Source organism: Xyrauchen texanus, chromosome 28 (genome assembly GCF_025860055.1).
Source record: "Xyrauchen texanus isolate HMW12.3.18 chromosome 28, RBS_HiC_50CHRs, whole genome shotgun sequence".
Classification (NCBI taxonomy): Eukaryota; Metazoa; Chordata; class Actinopteri; order Cypriniformes; family Catostomidae; genus Xyrauchen; species Xyrauchen texanus.
The window spans coordinates 8647190-8663356 of NC_068303.1; the positions used below are offsets into that span (position 1 = coordinate 8647190).

The 16167-nt window shown below is 36.8% G+C and overlaps 1 protein-coding gene across 1 annotated transcript; it reads left to right on the plus strand.

Moving 5' to 3' along the window:
- Positions 1–549: 549 nt before the first annotated feature.
- Positions 550–12877, plus strand: hsf2 (heat shock transcription factor 2). The gene is made up of 12 exons (XM_052095999.1): positions 550–729; positions 2518–2626; positions 2738–2865; positions 6877–7001; positions 7519–7594; positions 7708–7769; positions 7852–7930; positions 8224–8339; positions 8431–8682; positions 9087–9189; positions 9403–9484; positions 11996–12877. Exons 1-12 carry the CDS (start codon positions 637–639, stop codon positions 12271–12273), a joined length of 1503 nt encoding a protein of 500 aa, XP_051951959.1. The 5' UTR covers positions 550–636; the 3' UTR covers positions 12274–12877.
- Positions 12878–16167: the final 3290 nt, after the last annotated feature.

The following is a 16167-nucleotide window of genomic DNA, read 5'->3' on the forward strand; positions in this document are numbered from 1 at the left end:
CGGCCATCTCTCTCGAGGTCATGCCAGTGCAGCCCTTATCTACTTGAATGGGAATAGACATCCTAAGATATTTGTCAAGATTACGATCAAAGGACATATTTCAAATTAGCAGTAAAATCTGACAACACTTGTGTCAAAAATTCTTCTTTACCTCAGATAACGAGAAAAAAAAAAGAAAAAAGGTAATGCGCATGCGCGCTGTCGAGTTGATTGACAGTCGATGAATGTATCTAAAAGGTGATTGGCTCTTTTACATGTAAGAAGGGACTTTTTTTCTACATTGACCGTTGGTCGTTCCAATTTCTCCCATTCATTTTAACAGAAGAACACCGTTTTAGAAAACATGAGTCAAAACCGCTTTCTTTTAAAGCACTGGTGTATATTTTTATTTTTCTTTGGTTGAAGACTGGCAAATCAGAGCCCTCTCCCCCAGATACGAGTTTTTATTGGCTACCACCAGCACACGAATGACCATACACGTGAGGAAACTTACGTAAGCCCGCAACTGACCAATCAGAGCACTCGGTTCCTGCAGGAAGTTGTGTATTTGCGTAGTTATTTTCACTGGTACTCGTGTTTTGTCCACTGTCTGAAAGGATTTATTCCTTCACAACGATTCATTTTAATTTCAGCAAAATGAAGCACAACTCAAATGTCCCCGCATTTCTCACCAAGCTTTGGACTCTCGTCGAGGATTTGGATACCAATGAATTTATTTGCTGGAGTCAGGTATATGAAAAGAAAAACACTAATACAAAGAAAAGCTGACCTAAATGTTAGCGATCTAGCTTAGCTGACAATGACACACTTGTTTGCGATCCAGGTATTGTGTGATCAGTTGTTTATTATGTTGTGAAAACTGGCATGTGATTGATGTGTGTCAGATATTTAGGGGTTGTGCTATAAACCCTATACGATCATGTTTGAGAAAGAATCGCCATTGGCTAGTACATTTTTGTTTTTACTCGCCAGACGTTTGACGACATGTAAGCATAATCCAACTGAAAAATATGTTAAGCAAACTGAGAGAGGGGGCCTCCTAATATATATTCTCTTAATATAGTAAATTATAAAAAAAAAAAAAAAATAATAATTTCTTTATGGTTATCACATTTTAGATTTTTAAAAATGTAAAATTTCACATTCTATCAATTCAAGGTCATAAAATCGCATTTTTAATAATGATACAAGCTGTTGTCACTGTTTGAAATTTCGTACACATTTTTTAGAAAAACATTTTTCAAGGTAGGATCCTAATATTGAAAATTCGGTGTCACGATTGTAAAATTTGTCTGACATTTGTCAAACAAATAATTGCGATTATGACGATTAATCGCCTGTTTATAGGGCTATGATGATTAATTGTCTGTTTTAGGTGATTCACGAATATGACGATTAATTACCATGCAAACTCACCATGTGTGCTTCACTCACACAACAATGTAATTTATATAAGTTTAACTTGAGTCATATAATAAAATAAGGGTATATGATTTCCTTTTCAGGCTTCAAAAACGTATGAATGACAGTCAAATATAAAAGTATGCAATTTAAAATAATTAAAATAATATTTTAATGATTAAAATATCTACATAACTAAAATATGTCTCTTAGTTGTCTGATTTACTTTTGATCCATTGGACTTTTTCAATGTTTTGTTTTCTTTTGCTTAATTTGTAACCCAGCCAACCTGTATAGCTATAATATAATATTATATCATGCAATAGTAAAAGTACCTGCGGCCGAATCACAGCAGTGCTGATATAGGGCCATATCGCACGCTTGCATGTGTAATATTACTTATATATAATGTGTGTGTGTGTGTGTGTGTATGTGTGTGTTTTTGTTTATGTGTGTATGTATGTATGTATATATATATATATATATATATATATATATATATATATATATATATATATATGAGAGAGAGAGAGGTGAGGTTGGTTGTATTTTTCTGTATGTACTATATGTGCTAGTCAGTTTGATATAAAATGTAATGATGGAAGGTTAAAGAAAGGGGCTAAAGTCTGCAAAAATTATTATGGACATTAAATTATATTGAATAATAGAGTAGAATCCAACTAAATTGGATGCATAACATAGAATTTTATGAAAAATTGTAGAAGAGAATATACCTTCTATTATGTTTTCTTTAAATAATTAGTTCACCTAAAAATAAAAATTCTGTCTTTATTCACTAATCCTCATGTCTTTCCAAATCCATGTGCTGAAATGTTTTCCATTGGAGCACAAAAAGGAGAATTGTTTTAAGAATTTACGTATTTTTCTATTTAATGACAGTTCATGGTGACCATCAATCTCCCCCAAAAGAATCTCCATTAAAGTAGCCCATAAATCTCGAAAATCGATTCCATACAATAGCTGTAATGTATTGAAAATTGAAGTTGTTAATCATTGAATAATTTAATGAATTCCCCTAGAGCTACATAAGGGTTCATAGATAATGAAAGTTTATTAATTTCTGTAAAAAAATAACAACTCTTTATGTTTTTGTAGGAAGGGAACAGTTTTCTTGTATTGGATGAACAAAGGTTTGCAAAAGAGATTCTCCCCAAGTTTTTCAAGCACAACAACATGGCCAGCTTTGTTCGACAGCTCAACATGTGTGAGTAATTTCTCTCCCCCTGCACAGAAGTTCTCCTGTCTTCATTGTTCAGCTGTAATCTGAGGTCCATCTCTGTTTCTTTCCCTCTTTTGTTGTTTACTTGACAAACAGATGGTTTTCGCAAGGTGATGCACATTGACATAGGCATAGTGAAGCAAGAACGAGATGGACCAGTTGAATTCCAGCATCCTTATTTCAAACATGGGCAAGATGACCTGCTAGAGAACATCAAGAGAAAGGTGAGACAATTGTTTAAAATGAGAAAATAAGAAAATAGAGACAGTCAATGTCCTTCTGTTTGATTTGTTGGAAAGTTAAAGACCTGAAAACAAGTTACCACCTGCAAATACATTATGCGAAGAGCATCAAACTTGGGATGGTTTAGTCTGGTGTGATGTAAGCAAAGATTTATATTACAATATTCTTACAATTCTTGGTTTATAAAGATATACATTACAGTATGTTTTTATGGAAAAGTGAATAAAAAGCTTGAAAACCTAAAAAAAAAAGAGAAGAAAATAAAAGAGGAATTTCCATTTAAAATAATGTCCAAAGTAATGGTAGAACCTTAACACAGTTTTTGCAACAAATGTTCAATGAAACCACATTTTCAATAAGTAACTAATCTGTAACAATTATTTTATCTGCTTGGCATTATTTTTCAATCCAAGCCAAAAAATAAGGCCTCCTTTTTAGTTGATTGTAACGGACATTCATTAACTTCTGGTGGTGTTTTGCACAACACGTCCATGATAGAGGTAAAAAATGTATACCTGTTGACACATTTCTACTGGTATATGAAAGGTTAGATTTTGATTCTGTTGTCGTTAACAACATCTGCCGTTCTCAAATTAGAGAAGGTTGTTTACCTTCTTTTATGCTCTAGTAGGGCTGAGTACTGATAAGGGGTGGAGCGGGATGACATTTTCATGGTATGATAACCAACACAAAAAATACCAGGGTATCACGGTATTGAGGTGCATTGATAATATTTTTGAAGTTTAATATTTGGTTATGAAATATGTTTGATAAACACACAATGAACTTTATTTTGGATGTCTTCAACTTTAATCCTTTTACTCTTGATCTTGAATATCAGGAAACTCTCTTAATCCAACATGCTAAAACAAATAAAAGAAAAAATGTAAAGCAGTTATAAAAAAAAAAAAAAATGGCAACATGTACTGTAGTCCGATGAATATAAATAAAAAAAAAATGTTATTGTTATTTTATGAAATTGAATTGAATTGTAATATCTTGTAATGATTATTGCCCAGGATAATACGTCAGATATGCATTCAGTAATTTGTTGCATTTGTGATTTAGTTTAATTCTAAACAATACCTACTTAAATTATTTATTTGCAGTTTATTTATTGGCATTTTACTCAATACTGTCTATTTTCTGCCACAGTTGCACTGTCAATTTCCTGCATGTGTATTGTCAATTTCCTGCACACCAAAGCCATGTACTTTGTAAACCATAATTAGTGCTATGTTTTGCAAATACAAATATTATTAGTAGTATCAAACACATTGTTGGCCTACTGTTGTGTTGCACTTTGGCAAATGTAAAAACGGATGGCTCTTTGTAATGTTGAACAATGCTTAAATGTGTTTTCTGCATTTGTGAATGTGACAGAAAGCATGAAAAACTAATCTACCAAGTCATTACAAATTATGGAAAACTACATTGAATCTGGTGTTTTTATTAAAAGGGGGCTATAATTGATTAACCTGTATGCTGTATTTCCACTTGCATTCATCACATTTCATGGGATGATGCAAGTGTTTCCCACTTGTGCCGATACTTTGTGCAACAAACTTTACAGACTGGGTAACCATCAACATTGATGGTGCCAAATGGGTCTTTAACATACCAAAGTAATCCCAGACAGCAGACTTCAACTGCTTTGTAGGCAGTAATAAAGGTTCAGGCTTGGACATACACTATATTGAAAAAGTATTGGGCCCACACCTCTTAATCATTGAATACAGGTGTTTCATTCAGTCCCATTGCCACAGGTGTATAAAAGCAAGCACCTAGCCATGCAGTCTAACTTTACAAACATTTGTGAGAGAATGGGTCGCTCTAAAGAGGTCACTGAATTAAAGCGTGGTACTGTAAAAAGTCAGTTCGTGAAATTTCTTCCCTACTTGATATTCCACGATCAATTGAAAGTGGTATTATTGCAAAGTGGAAGCATTTAGGGACCACAGCAACTCAGCCACGAAGTGGAGACCACGTAAAGTTACAGAGCGGGGTCGCTGAGGAGCATAGTGCGTAAAAGTCGCCAATGCTCTGCTGACTCCATAACTGCAGAGTTCCAAACCTCCTCTGGCATTAACATCAGCACAAAAACTGTGCCCCGGGAGCTTCATGGCATGGGTTTCCATGGTTGAGCAGCTGTATGCAATCCTTACATCACAAAGCACAATGCCAAGCGTCAGATGGAGTAAAGCATGCCGTCACTGGACTCTGGAGCAGTGGAAACATGTTCTGTGGAGTGACGAATCACGCTTCTCTATCTGGCAGTCTGATGGACGAGTCTGGGTTTGGCGAATGCCAGGAGAAAGTTTCCTGACTGACTGCATTGTGCCAACTGTAAATTTGGTGGAGGAGGGATAGTGCTATGGGGTTGTTTTTCTGGGGTTGACCTAGGCCCCTTAGTTCCACTGAAGGAAAATGTTAATGCCTCAGCTTACCTAGACATTTTGGAAAATTCTATGCTTCCAAATTTGTGGAAACAGTTTGGGGAAGGCCCTTTTCTGTTCCAGCATGACTGTGCCCCAATACACAAAGCAAGGTCCATAAAGGGCCATGGATGAGTTTGGTGTGGAAGAACTTGACTGGCCCGCACAAAGCCTTGACCCTTATCAAACACCTTTGCGATGAACTAGAACGGAGATTACAAGCCAGGCCCTCTTGTCCAACATCAGTGTCTGACCTCACAAATGCTCTTCTGGAAGAATGGGCAAAAATTCCAACCGACATAGAAAGCCTTCCCAGAAGAGTGGAAGCTGTTATAGCTGCAAAGGGGGGACCAACTCTATATTAATACCTATGAATTTAGAATGTGATGTCATAAAAGCTCCTGAAGGTGTAATGTGTAGGTGTCCCAATACTTTTGTCCATATAGTGTATCTGTATGATGCACTCGTGCTGCTCTCCACTCATGCAGCACTTCTAATGTGCTTGTGATGCTTACGACACCTTTCATGCCACCTTTAAAATTGAGTGACAGTTGAATGTTACATGAGGAAGATGCAATTTAAAGATTTTATCTCACCAAGTTTAGAGGGTGCTGTGTAAATGTCTCTTAATTAAACTGATTTGGATTTTAGAAAAGTTCTGAAAAAGATCTGTCTTTTATATTTATGCAATACCGTCAATGAGATTTCAATGGTATGATAATCGTCCATTTTCAAACCAAGGTATATAGTAAAGGCTTGAAACCGTTACATCCTTAGTATTGATACAGATTTCCCGATATGATTCTGTTTCACAAGCTCTCGATTCGATATCGATTCATAGGAGTCACATTTATTTCATCAATCAATGTCTTGAAATTGCATATACTCTATTAAATATATATCTTATTGTTACATTTTTATTGTTTACGTGTATAATTTGTTCTAATAACAAGTATTTACATTGATATCTAGAACACGTGCTAAATCAGAACTGTCTCTTGAGGACTACCGTCATCAGCCACTGTGCGCATATTAACGAGAGTGGATGCATTTCTTTAGTGCATCCGTGCTGTGTGTGATTTTTAGAAATAAATGTTTTTTGTTGTTGTTTCTAATCAACAACTGACTGTAAAGAACATAAAGGGTATTAAAAGAGACATTATTCAATGACAAATGTATTGCGTTGGTCTCGTCTTTGGACAAACATTACATAAACTTTTTCTCTTAACACGCAGTGAAAGGATCTCGCTGCTGAACTTCTTCACCACTATACTACTCAAACACTGGTGAGTTAAAATCTAAAAGTTTACCAGCCAGAGGCTAATCACAAACATTTGTACTTGCATTGCACACAATTTTTTCGCATATGCAAGTGATTTACTCCCTTTGCAGAGGGTTGCCGCATAGAGTAAAAGATCGATCTTGGGATTTAAGAATCGATATTGAGATCGTTCAAAAAAAGATCGCGATACATCGGAAAATCTTTTTTTTTTTTTAAACACCCAGTCCTTTGATCTGGTATTGTGTTCAAGCCGTGATTGATTTTTCTTCATATAGGTATCCAATGCACGACCTGAAGAAGGTAAAATAAGACAAGAGGATCTCTCTAAAATTCTCACAACCGTTCATGACGTCCGTGAGCAGCAAGAAAACATGGATTCTAGACTTGCTGCCCTGAAAAGGTATTGAAATACTCTCAAGTTTAGTCTGTGTTTGTCTGCTCTCTTTTCTCTTCTGCATTTATCTTGTATTATCTAATATTATCCTTATATGTACATTTATCCAGTTTTCAATTAAATCAAGTCAGCATAAAGATGAATTTTTACTACTATTGCTCATACATATGGATGGGAATTTGATTAAACTCAAGTATCAAACTTTGGCACATAATTTCATCATAATATATGCTGCGGACATGAATTATGACTATTCATGCAGCTTGTTTAGAAGAGGCATTCTTTTAAATTTCTAAATGATCAGACTTGTTGGACCAGAAAAAAGGACCCATGAAATATTAATGGATCATAATATTATAGAGGGCTCTTTTGATTTTGGTCTACCAGCAACCTCCTAGAAATGCCTTAGCAACCACCCACCCAATAACACTAGCACAGTTTTGGCTAGATTTACATGCATAAGCACCTCTCACATTGTCATCAGGAAATGTTAAAATCATGTTGTCTTCTGGGGGGTTCTCAGAGAGAATGAAGCTCTTTGGACCGAGCTTTCAGACCTCAGGCAGAAACACAACCAACAACAGCAAGTCATAAAGGAGGTACATTTCCCTTGCATGCACCAGTTTTGCAATGATTCCAGAGCATGAAATACATGAAGGGCTTAATGCACATGTTTAAAATCTAATGCTACTTTTTGCACCTCCCATTCTAGCTGGTGCAGTTCATTTTCACGTTGGTTCAGAACAATCGTATGTTAAATTTGAAACGCAAAAGGTAAGACCAAAATTGAAATAAAAGTCTTAAATGGAAATAAGTTATTGAATGAGTTTGCTAATACTTGCTCTCTTGCTAACAGGCCACTTGCTCTGAACAGTAATGGAAAGAAGTCAAAATTCATCCACCAGATCTTTGACGAACACATAGACCACAGTCAAGTATGTATAGATAAAATATGTAGGGTTAGTTCCATGCAATATTTACTGTCTCCTCTTGCTTGAAGAAAACATGCTATTATCAGTTATTTTGTTACCGTAACATTGCTATTTTTTGCCTTACGTTTTACTGTCTTGATGAGATTTGAGGAAATGAACCTTAAATTGTGATTGTCGCCTTCAGTTAAATTCATGTTGGTGGGGGAGGATTTATTTAAATAAATATGATAATCCTCATTAATATTGAACATTTAAGTTCTGTATGTTAGAAATGCATCTGGTGTCTTCTCTGTTAGTCTGCAATGAATGGACTAAATAACAGTCCCGACATTTCCGATGATGTCATCATCTGTGATATCACTGACGAAGATCCAGAAATTACAGATGCTATATCTGTACCGATTGATGAAGGGTAAGTATTTGGGGTGTGTTTTATTATAATATAGAGATTGTAATTTATTTGCAATGAATTTTAAATCCATGTTCTTCTCTGTTTCTCATAGAGATGCTGAAATCGTGGAAGTCAGTTATGAAAGCAGCTCAACCACAAAAAATGAAAGCGTAAATGGCAATGGAACAAATTTAACCACTCAACAAGAACCTGTACCTAAAATCACCTCTGACTATTCACCAACCAGTAGTGCCCTGCAATTAAACAAACCTTCAGGTCTGAGTTTTGAGGATCCAGTCAAGCTGATGGACTCCATTCTCAGTGAGAACGGAGCCATTTCACAAAACATCAACCTTCTTGGCAAGTAAGTGAACTATAATGCCCAAATCTAATTTTCCATTTCATGCTACACATTTTCAGTGAGCTTTCACTAACAAATGTTATTCTAATACTGAGAACAAATATTGTAAACTCAAACGAAATGTACAGGTATATATCAGGTTTGAAAGAAAAGTATATAAAGGCCTATCTAGTTCAATGTGGCTAAACAACTTCAAATCCAAACTATTCACGGTCTAATAAAGCATTTAAAAATGTTTGGCATCTGAAAAATAATTAAAAACTGACCTAAAAAATACATATTTTGGATTTTATGTCGATTTTGTAGAAATGGATTGCTTTAAAATCTTGTGCATGTGACAATAGAATGTTTCTAAGCATGGTTTTAAATTCATTGCTTGTAACTTCTTGTGAATTATATCATTACAGGGTTGAGCTGATGGACTATCTGGACAGTATCGACTGCAGTCTGGAAGACTTTCAGGCCATGCTCTACGGAAAACAGTTCAGCATTGACCCAGATATTGCAGCGGTATGTTTAGATATTTAGTCATCTCTGCCTGCTCATGTGCCTTCCCATCTGTTCCTTTTGAATTTTCAGTATTGTACTGCTGTAAAACCATGATGACCTGTTGAATTTGAATTCCATGCTGTCATAGTGATAAAGTTTCTCTAATTTTGTCCTTCAAGCTTTACTTTCAGTGTATTTAAAAAATAAAATAGCTTTTTTTTTTTCTTTTGACAGGAAACTATGGTGGAAACTATGGTGGAAACAAAAGATGAGCTTAATAAAGCCAACAAAGGAGAGTCTGAGCCTGATTACATGGGTAATCATTCCCACTTCTTTTTTTATTACATTTAAATTAATTAGTTAGTCAAACATTGAATTTTCATGTCTTTTCCAGTTGTTCATGATTACTGAATGATTTTTAAGTACCATTCTATAGAGCTTAACATCGCAAAGAACAATTTGTAGCAAAGGACTTTTTTTTTTTTTTGGAGCAGAGCAAAACAGGAAAGAAGTATATTCACTGAAGAAATTCCAAGAAATTAAGTTTGAATTTTATTGTTTTTATTTAAATATCATTCTATAGAAACTGAACTCGCAAAGAGCAATTTATAGCTGAGAAAATGTTTTAGAGCACAGCAACCTTCACAATAGAAATTTCCATTACTTTTTATAAAGATGTTTCTAATTTAATGGCGACTTCAGACCAGGAAATATCAATTTTAAGATTTCTTTATATTTTCAGGTTTTCCATGACCATATGAACCATGATATGCCTATGTAACCCTTAGTGAATTTGAAAAAAGTTCTAACAACCTTAAATCTAGTATACGAATAAAAATAAAAGGCCTGGTAGAACACAGTACCTCCATTTTGATTATAAGCGTGTGTGTGTGTGTGTGTGTGTGTGTGTGTGTGTGTGTGTGTGTGTGTGTGTGTGTGTGTGTGTGTGTGTGTGTGTGTGTGTGTGTGTGTGTGTGTGTGAGAGAGAGAGAGAGTGAGAGTGAGAGCGCGTGTATTTATCACTTTGTGGGGACCAAATGTCCCCATAAGGATAGTAAAACCCGACGTTTTTGACCTAGTGGGGACATTTTGTCGGTCCCCATGAGGAAAACAGCTTATAAATCATACTTAATTATGTTTTTTGAAAATGTAAAAATGCAGAAAGTTTTCTGTGAGGGTTAGGTTTAGGGGATAGAATATAAAGTTTGTACAGTATAAAAACCATTATGTCTATGGAAAGTCCCCATAAAACATGGAAACACAACATGTGTGTGTGTGTGTGTGTGTGTGTGTGTATATATATATATATATATATTTACACACGCATGCATGCATACACACTCATGACCACTATATTATGTACACCTACTTATTCATGTGATTATCTAATCAGCCAATCATGTGGCTGCAGTGCAAGCAAGAAAATATGCAGATACGGGACATAAGCTTCAGTTAATGTTCACATCAAACATCAGAATGCGGAAAAAATTTCATATCCATGATTTTGACCATGGCATGATTGTTGGTGCCAGATGGGCTGGTTTGAGTATTTCTGAAACTGCTGATCTCCTGGGGTTTTCACGCACAACAGTCTATAGAGTTAACTTGGAATGGTGCCAGAAAAAACAAACATCCAGTGAGCGGCAGTTCTGCGGATGGAAACGCCTCCTTGATTAGAGAGGTCAACGGAGAATGGCCAGAATGGTTCAAGCTGACAGAAAGGCTATGGTAACTCTGATAACCACAATGTACAATTGTAGTGAGCAGAATAGCATCTTAAAATGCACAACTCTTTGAACCTTGAGGCAGATGTGCTACAACAGCTGAATACCATGTCGGATTCCACTTCTGTCAGCCAAGAACAGAAAGCTGAGGCTGCAGTGGACCTACCATTTGTGTACCTCAGCAGAAATCAAGATTCATCAGACCAAGCTGTTTTTTCCAGTTTTAACTGTCCAGTTTTGGTGTGTCTGTGCCCACTGCAGCCTCCGCTTTCTGTTCTTGGCTGACAGTGGAACCCAATGTGGTCTTGTAATGTTGTAGCCGATTCACCTTCAGTTTTGACATGTTGTGCATTCAGAGATGCTATTCTGCTCACTACAATTGTACAGAGTGGGTATTTATGTTACCATAGCCTTTCTGTCAGCTCAAACCAGTCTGGCCATTCTCCGTTGACCTCTCTCATCAACAAGGCATTTCTGTCTGCAGAACTGACGCTCAATGGGAGAGAGAAGCACAGAGAGAAGCAGTTACAGAAATACTTAAACCAAAACCAAAAAACATGCCACAATCGAAATCACTGTGATCACATTTTTTCCCTTTCTGATGGTTGATGTGAATGTTTTTAATAGATCAATGGTGTAAACTCTTCAGTATGAGTAAAACAAGCTGATAATTAGAATACTTGCCAATCATATCTGTTTGAAACAAATACAGAACTTTTTAAATTGAGCAAAAATCACATAGACTTAAATTGCAAAGTTTCCGACACATGTCTAGGGATCAGGAAATCATAGAGACTTGGGGAATAGTCTCTTTTGGCTTGGGCCAATAAGCAACCATCTTATATTTAGTAATGCCCTAGCAACCACCTTGCAACACCCTAGTAATCAATCAAAACACACTGACATATTTTACTTATTCTTTTATTCATTGTTGTGGAGAATCCAATGGCATTTCGACCAACTTTAAAAATAGTTTTAAACTGTATTTAACTCTTAAATGGGTAAAAAATGACCCAAACATAACAGAAGGTTTTAATCATTGCCTACCAATTTTTATGTGCCTTTATGTGCCTTATTTACTACCGGTTGGTATCTTCATATAGATAAGCAGCTAATCCAGTACACCACATGCCCTCTTCTGGCCTTCCTGGATGGATGCACCCCTCTCGCCCCACCCGCAGAATCCCCAGCTGAAAACCTGAGCCAGCTGGAAGAACCAGCAGATCTGTTGGACAAGGACCTGGAGACAAAGACCCCACGAAGCTCTCTGATCAAGCTGGAGCCCCTCACAGAAGCAGAGGCGAGCGAGGCCACTCTTTTCTACTTGTGCGAACTGAACTCTGACCTGCCCAGTGCCGATATACCAGAGCTGGATATCTAAAAGGGAATCAGCCTGCAAAACAGGGACTAGACCTTTGATTTTCTTGTAGATATTCATCAAAATGATGATTTATTTATTTGCCAGAATGTTTTTGGTACCATCTGTCCATGAGTTTGACATTCCTTCTTGTTACACATATTTCTTGTTATAGTGTTCACTAGTTAGTGTACCTTTCATCATCTCTTGCAGGTGATCAGGCTGCAGGTATGCTGCTGGTTTGCATTGCAGCTGTTTTGTGAAATGTGTTATTTTTTTTTATTTGTTTTTTTTTGTTATTGACAAGTTCGGTGAAGATCAAAGATTGTTGTGGGAGTCACAGCTATTCTTCATATATATGGTATAGAAGTGCCTGCCTGATGTCCAAATGTCACTCTAAATAGCCATGAAGAATTTTGCTTATGGTTGGCTCCATAATGTTGTGCGTTATACATTGAATTGTTGTTAATGTGAGCTTTTCATCATTATATTGAGCTTGGCTGTAGCATTAAAGGAACTTAAACATGTTAGTCTGGTTTGTTTCATGTTGTTCACAAGTGATGTAGCACAAATTAAGAATTTGACTCAATACATATTACCATGTGTCTAACTTTAAATTTTCATTTCAAACAAAAAGTATAATTTTTTGGTCCACAAATCTACATTTCATTTAATATCCAGCATGACAGAATGTTTCATATCACTGTTTTACAATGACACACAATTTGATCAATTAACCTCTTTACCCATGTTTAGGAAGGGTAAAGCCATTTTTGAATGCATCATTTTGAATCTGGACAGAAAGTTAGCTATGGACTGACAATGACTAGTTATTAATATCTGTAATTTTTAATCAAATTCTTAAATCTCTTTCTATAAGGTATTCATGTTTTCCAAAAACCTGTGTTGTATGGTCCAGTTAAACACGAATGACTCTTTGTAGTCCATGGATATACATCTAATTGGATACATTTCTGTATTCCTCCTGGTCTTCATCTTCCTCTCTTAGTTAATACTTAGTTTAATATATATATTATATTTGAGACAATGATTATTTGTGATTGTGTGATTTTGGTTGATGTTTGGTTGAGTTTGAACTGGACATGTTTTGTATATAGAAAGCATTTCTGTATTAGCTTATTTAGTGATATGATATAGATTTGAGTGTTTACCATGCTAAATGTTCTCGACAACACTTCTTTGAGAGGGACTCTCATGACCTCTTTGACCTCTCCAATGGACCTCCTCTACACAAAGTAATAGATTGTGTTATCTATCTTGCAATCTGTGAAGACATACTGCAAAGGCTCACACACACACATTAAAGGTTTATGATAATGTAAACAATCGTGGCTACTGGCTACCATAACCTGACAATACTCTAAAAATAATTGACTCATTTTGAATACTATTTAAACACCTAGACATAAGAATGAGGGGGGTATTATCCAGGCAGGTGGGAAAATATGACTCCGCCCTGTTGTTATCCCACAGAATAATAAGACATACTATGGCAAAAGAGTCAAATGCTCTATAGGACATACAGTGTTGTATTTATTAATCCACCAAACTTATTTTTATGACTTTCTGAGCATCTACACAGAAGAATGAGGGAGATAGAATCCAGGAAGGTGGGTAAAAATGATTCCACACAATAATAACCCCCTCAACATTATACTGAAGTGTTGCACTTATTAATCCACCAAACCTATTTTTATGACTATTTGAGCATCCAGGCAGAAGAATGAGGGAGGTAGAATCCAGACAGGTGGGAAAATATGACCTCGCCCAGTTATTACCCCTTGAATGATAATACTGTCTATGTCAAAAGAATCAAATGCAGTATGGGACATTAAGAGTTGTTTGTGTTAATCCATCAAACCTATTTTTATTACTTTCTGTGCATCTAGACAGAAGAATGAAGGAGGTAGAATCCAGGCAGCTGGGAAAATATGACCTCGTCCAGTTTTTACCCCCTGAGTATTAAGACTTTCTATCAAAAAAGTCAAATGCTTTATGGGACTTACAGTGTTGCTTGTTTTAATCTTCCAAACCTATATTAAACCCTGCCTATGCCGGTCACAAGCCTGTGATGCAAAATGGGGATTGTTGGTTCTCGTGGCGACGGAACCGTCAAAACCAGCCAAGAACCCAATGGCAGGACAAAGTTTACAGAACTTTCATATGGCTTGCGCAAACGGCTCAACTGCTGCATTGGGAGTAGCTGGGCTCCCTCCGAAAAATCAACTACCAGCCCCACGGAAAGTTTTCAACGCAAAGGACGTTCTTAATTTTGCTACTTGGAACATTTGCTCAGGTAGCCAAGTTGGCAAAATGGACCTTTTGGCCAATGAATTGGATAAAACTAAAATTGACCTAGCTACTATTACCGAAGCCAGACTCCCCGAACAAAGAGAACGTACTGTTTTGAATCCTAGCCATTCAGCCAGCTTCCATTTATTCTATTCCGGCAGTGACAGCTTTAATCGAGGCAGAGCTTTCATGTTGAAAACTAGTTTGAAGAAATTCGTCACCTGCTTTCAGCCAATCTCAGATCGAATCGATACCAACAGCCGTCATCGTGGTGTACACCCCTACAGGGGGCAGCAACGATGCTGACAAGTACACTTTTTACGAAGAATTACAACGGACCCTGAATTCATATCAAGGAGGAAATCATATGATAATAATCTGCAGAGACCTCAATGCCCAGACCAGGTCTTGCCGACTCAGATGGGAAAAATCACTGGGCCCCTTATTGAACTGTCAATGACAACGGCCTACGTCTCCTGTCTTTTGCCAGCTACAATAAATTAGTACATCCTAAACGTCACAGGCTAACTTGGTTCTCAAATAACGGATGGGATCAAAGAATGTTGGACTATTTCTTTATACACAAAAGATTCCAGAGTGCAATTCATTGTCAAAGCAATGCGCAGAACCTCCATTGGATCAGATCATTACCTAGTTCGCGTCAAGTTTAAACTCCACCTAAAAGCACACAAATTTACATGCCCCACACCTACATTGGACTACTCATGCTTAGCCGACCCCACCAAACAAGCCCAATTTCAAATCCAACTACACAACTGTTTCGCAGCCCTCACAACTGAAGACATCAATGATAACAGGAATGCAACCAAAACCCCCATTATAGAATCACTAATGGAAACTTGCCCCCTAATGAAAAGGAAAATCAAACCATGGATATCAGACAACACCTTAAATTTAGTTGAAGAACATCCCAAGATAAAGAATACCAATCACAAACTCTACCTGTACCTCAATCGACAGATTAAACGGCAACTCAAAGCTGACAAAAAATTTGGTGGAATACAAAGGCTGAAGAAATGGAGTCGGCTAGTAAGAAGCACGATAACGTCTTCTTTACAACACTCTACAGAGCTGCAATGGTAAATTTAGGGTTACAACATCAAGCCATAAAGATCAAAATGGGGCCCAGTTAAAATCACTTGAAGGCAAATTAGAAAGTTGGAAGGAAAATTTCAAACTACTCCTCAACCATCCACAACCGACTAGCCAAGACCAACAGTTGCTGGAAAATGCCAAACTTCAGTTTGTAAGCAAATTACTGACCACCCATCGAATGAGAAAGAAATCAGAACAGCAATCAAAGGACTAAAAAAAATCGCAAAGCAATTGGAATTGATGCAATCCCAGCTTAAGCGCTGAAAGCTGGGGGGGAATCATAGTGACCCGACTAAAGAACCTTTACTCAGCGATATGGAATGGCCGGACGTGCCCCAAGATTTCAAGGATGCCATCATCGTACCACACACACACACACACACACAAAAGTGATCCGGCCAACTGCAAAAACTATAGAGGCATAAGCCTTTTGTCAACATCAGCAAAGCTATGAACCTCTATCATTTGATCCAGACTACTCAAAAGTAG

Excerpts from the sequence above, each read along its gene's own strand:
- hsf2 (XM_052095999.1), top strand. The coding sequence starts at position 637 with ATGAAGCACAACTCAAATGTCCCCGCATTTCTCACCAAGCTTTGGACT. Across the intron at positions 2,866-6,876 it reads TAGAGAACATCAAGAGAAAG|GTATCCAATGCACGACCTGA; the intron begins GTGAGACAATTG and ends TTCTTCATATAG. Across the intron at positions 9,190-9,402 it reads TTGACCCAGATATTGCAGCG|GAAACTATGGTGGAAACTAT; the intron begins GTATGTTTAGAT and ends TTCTTTTGACAG.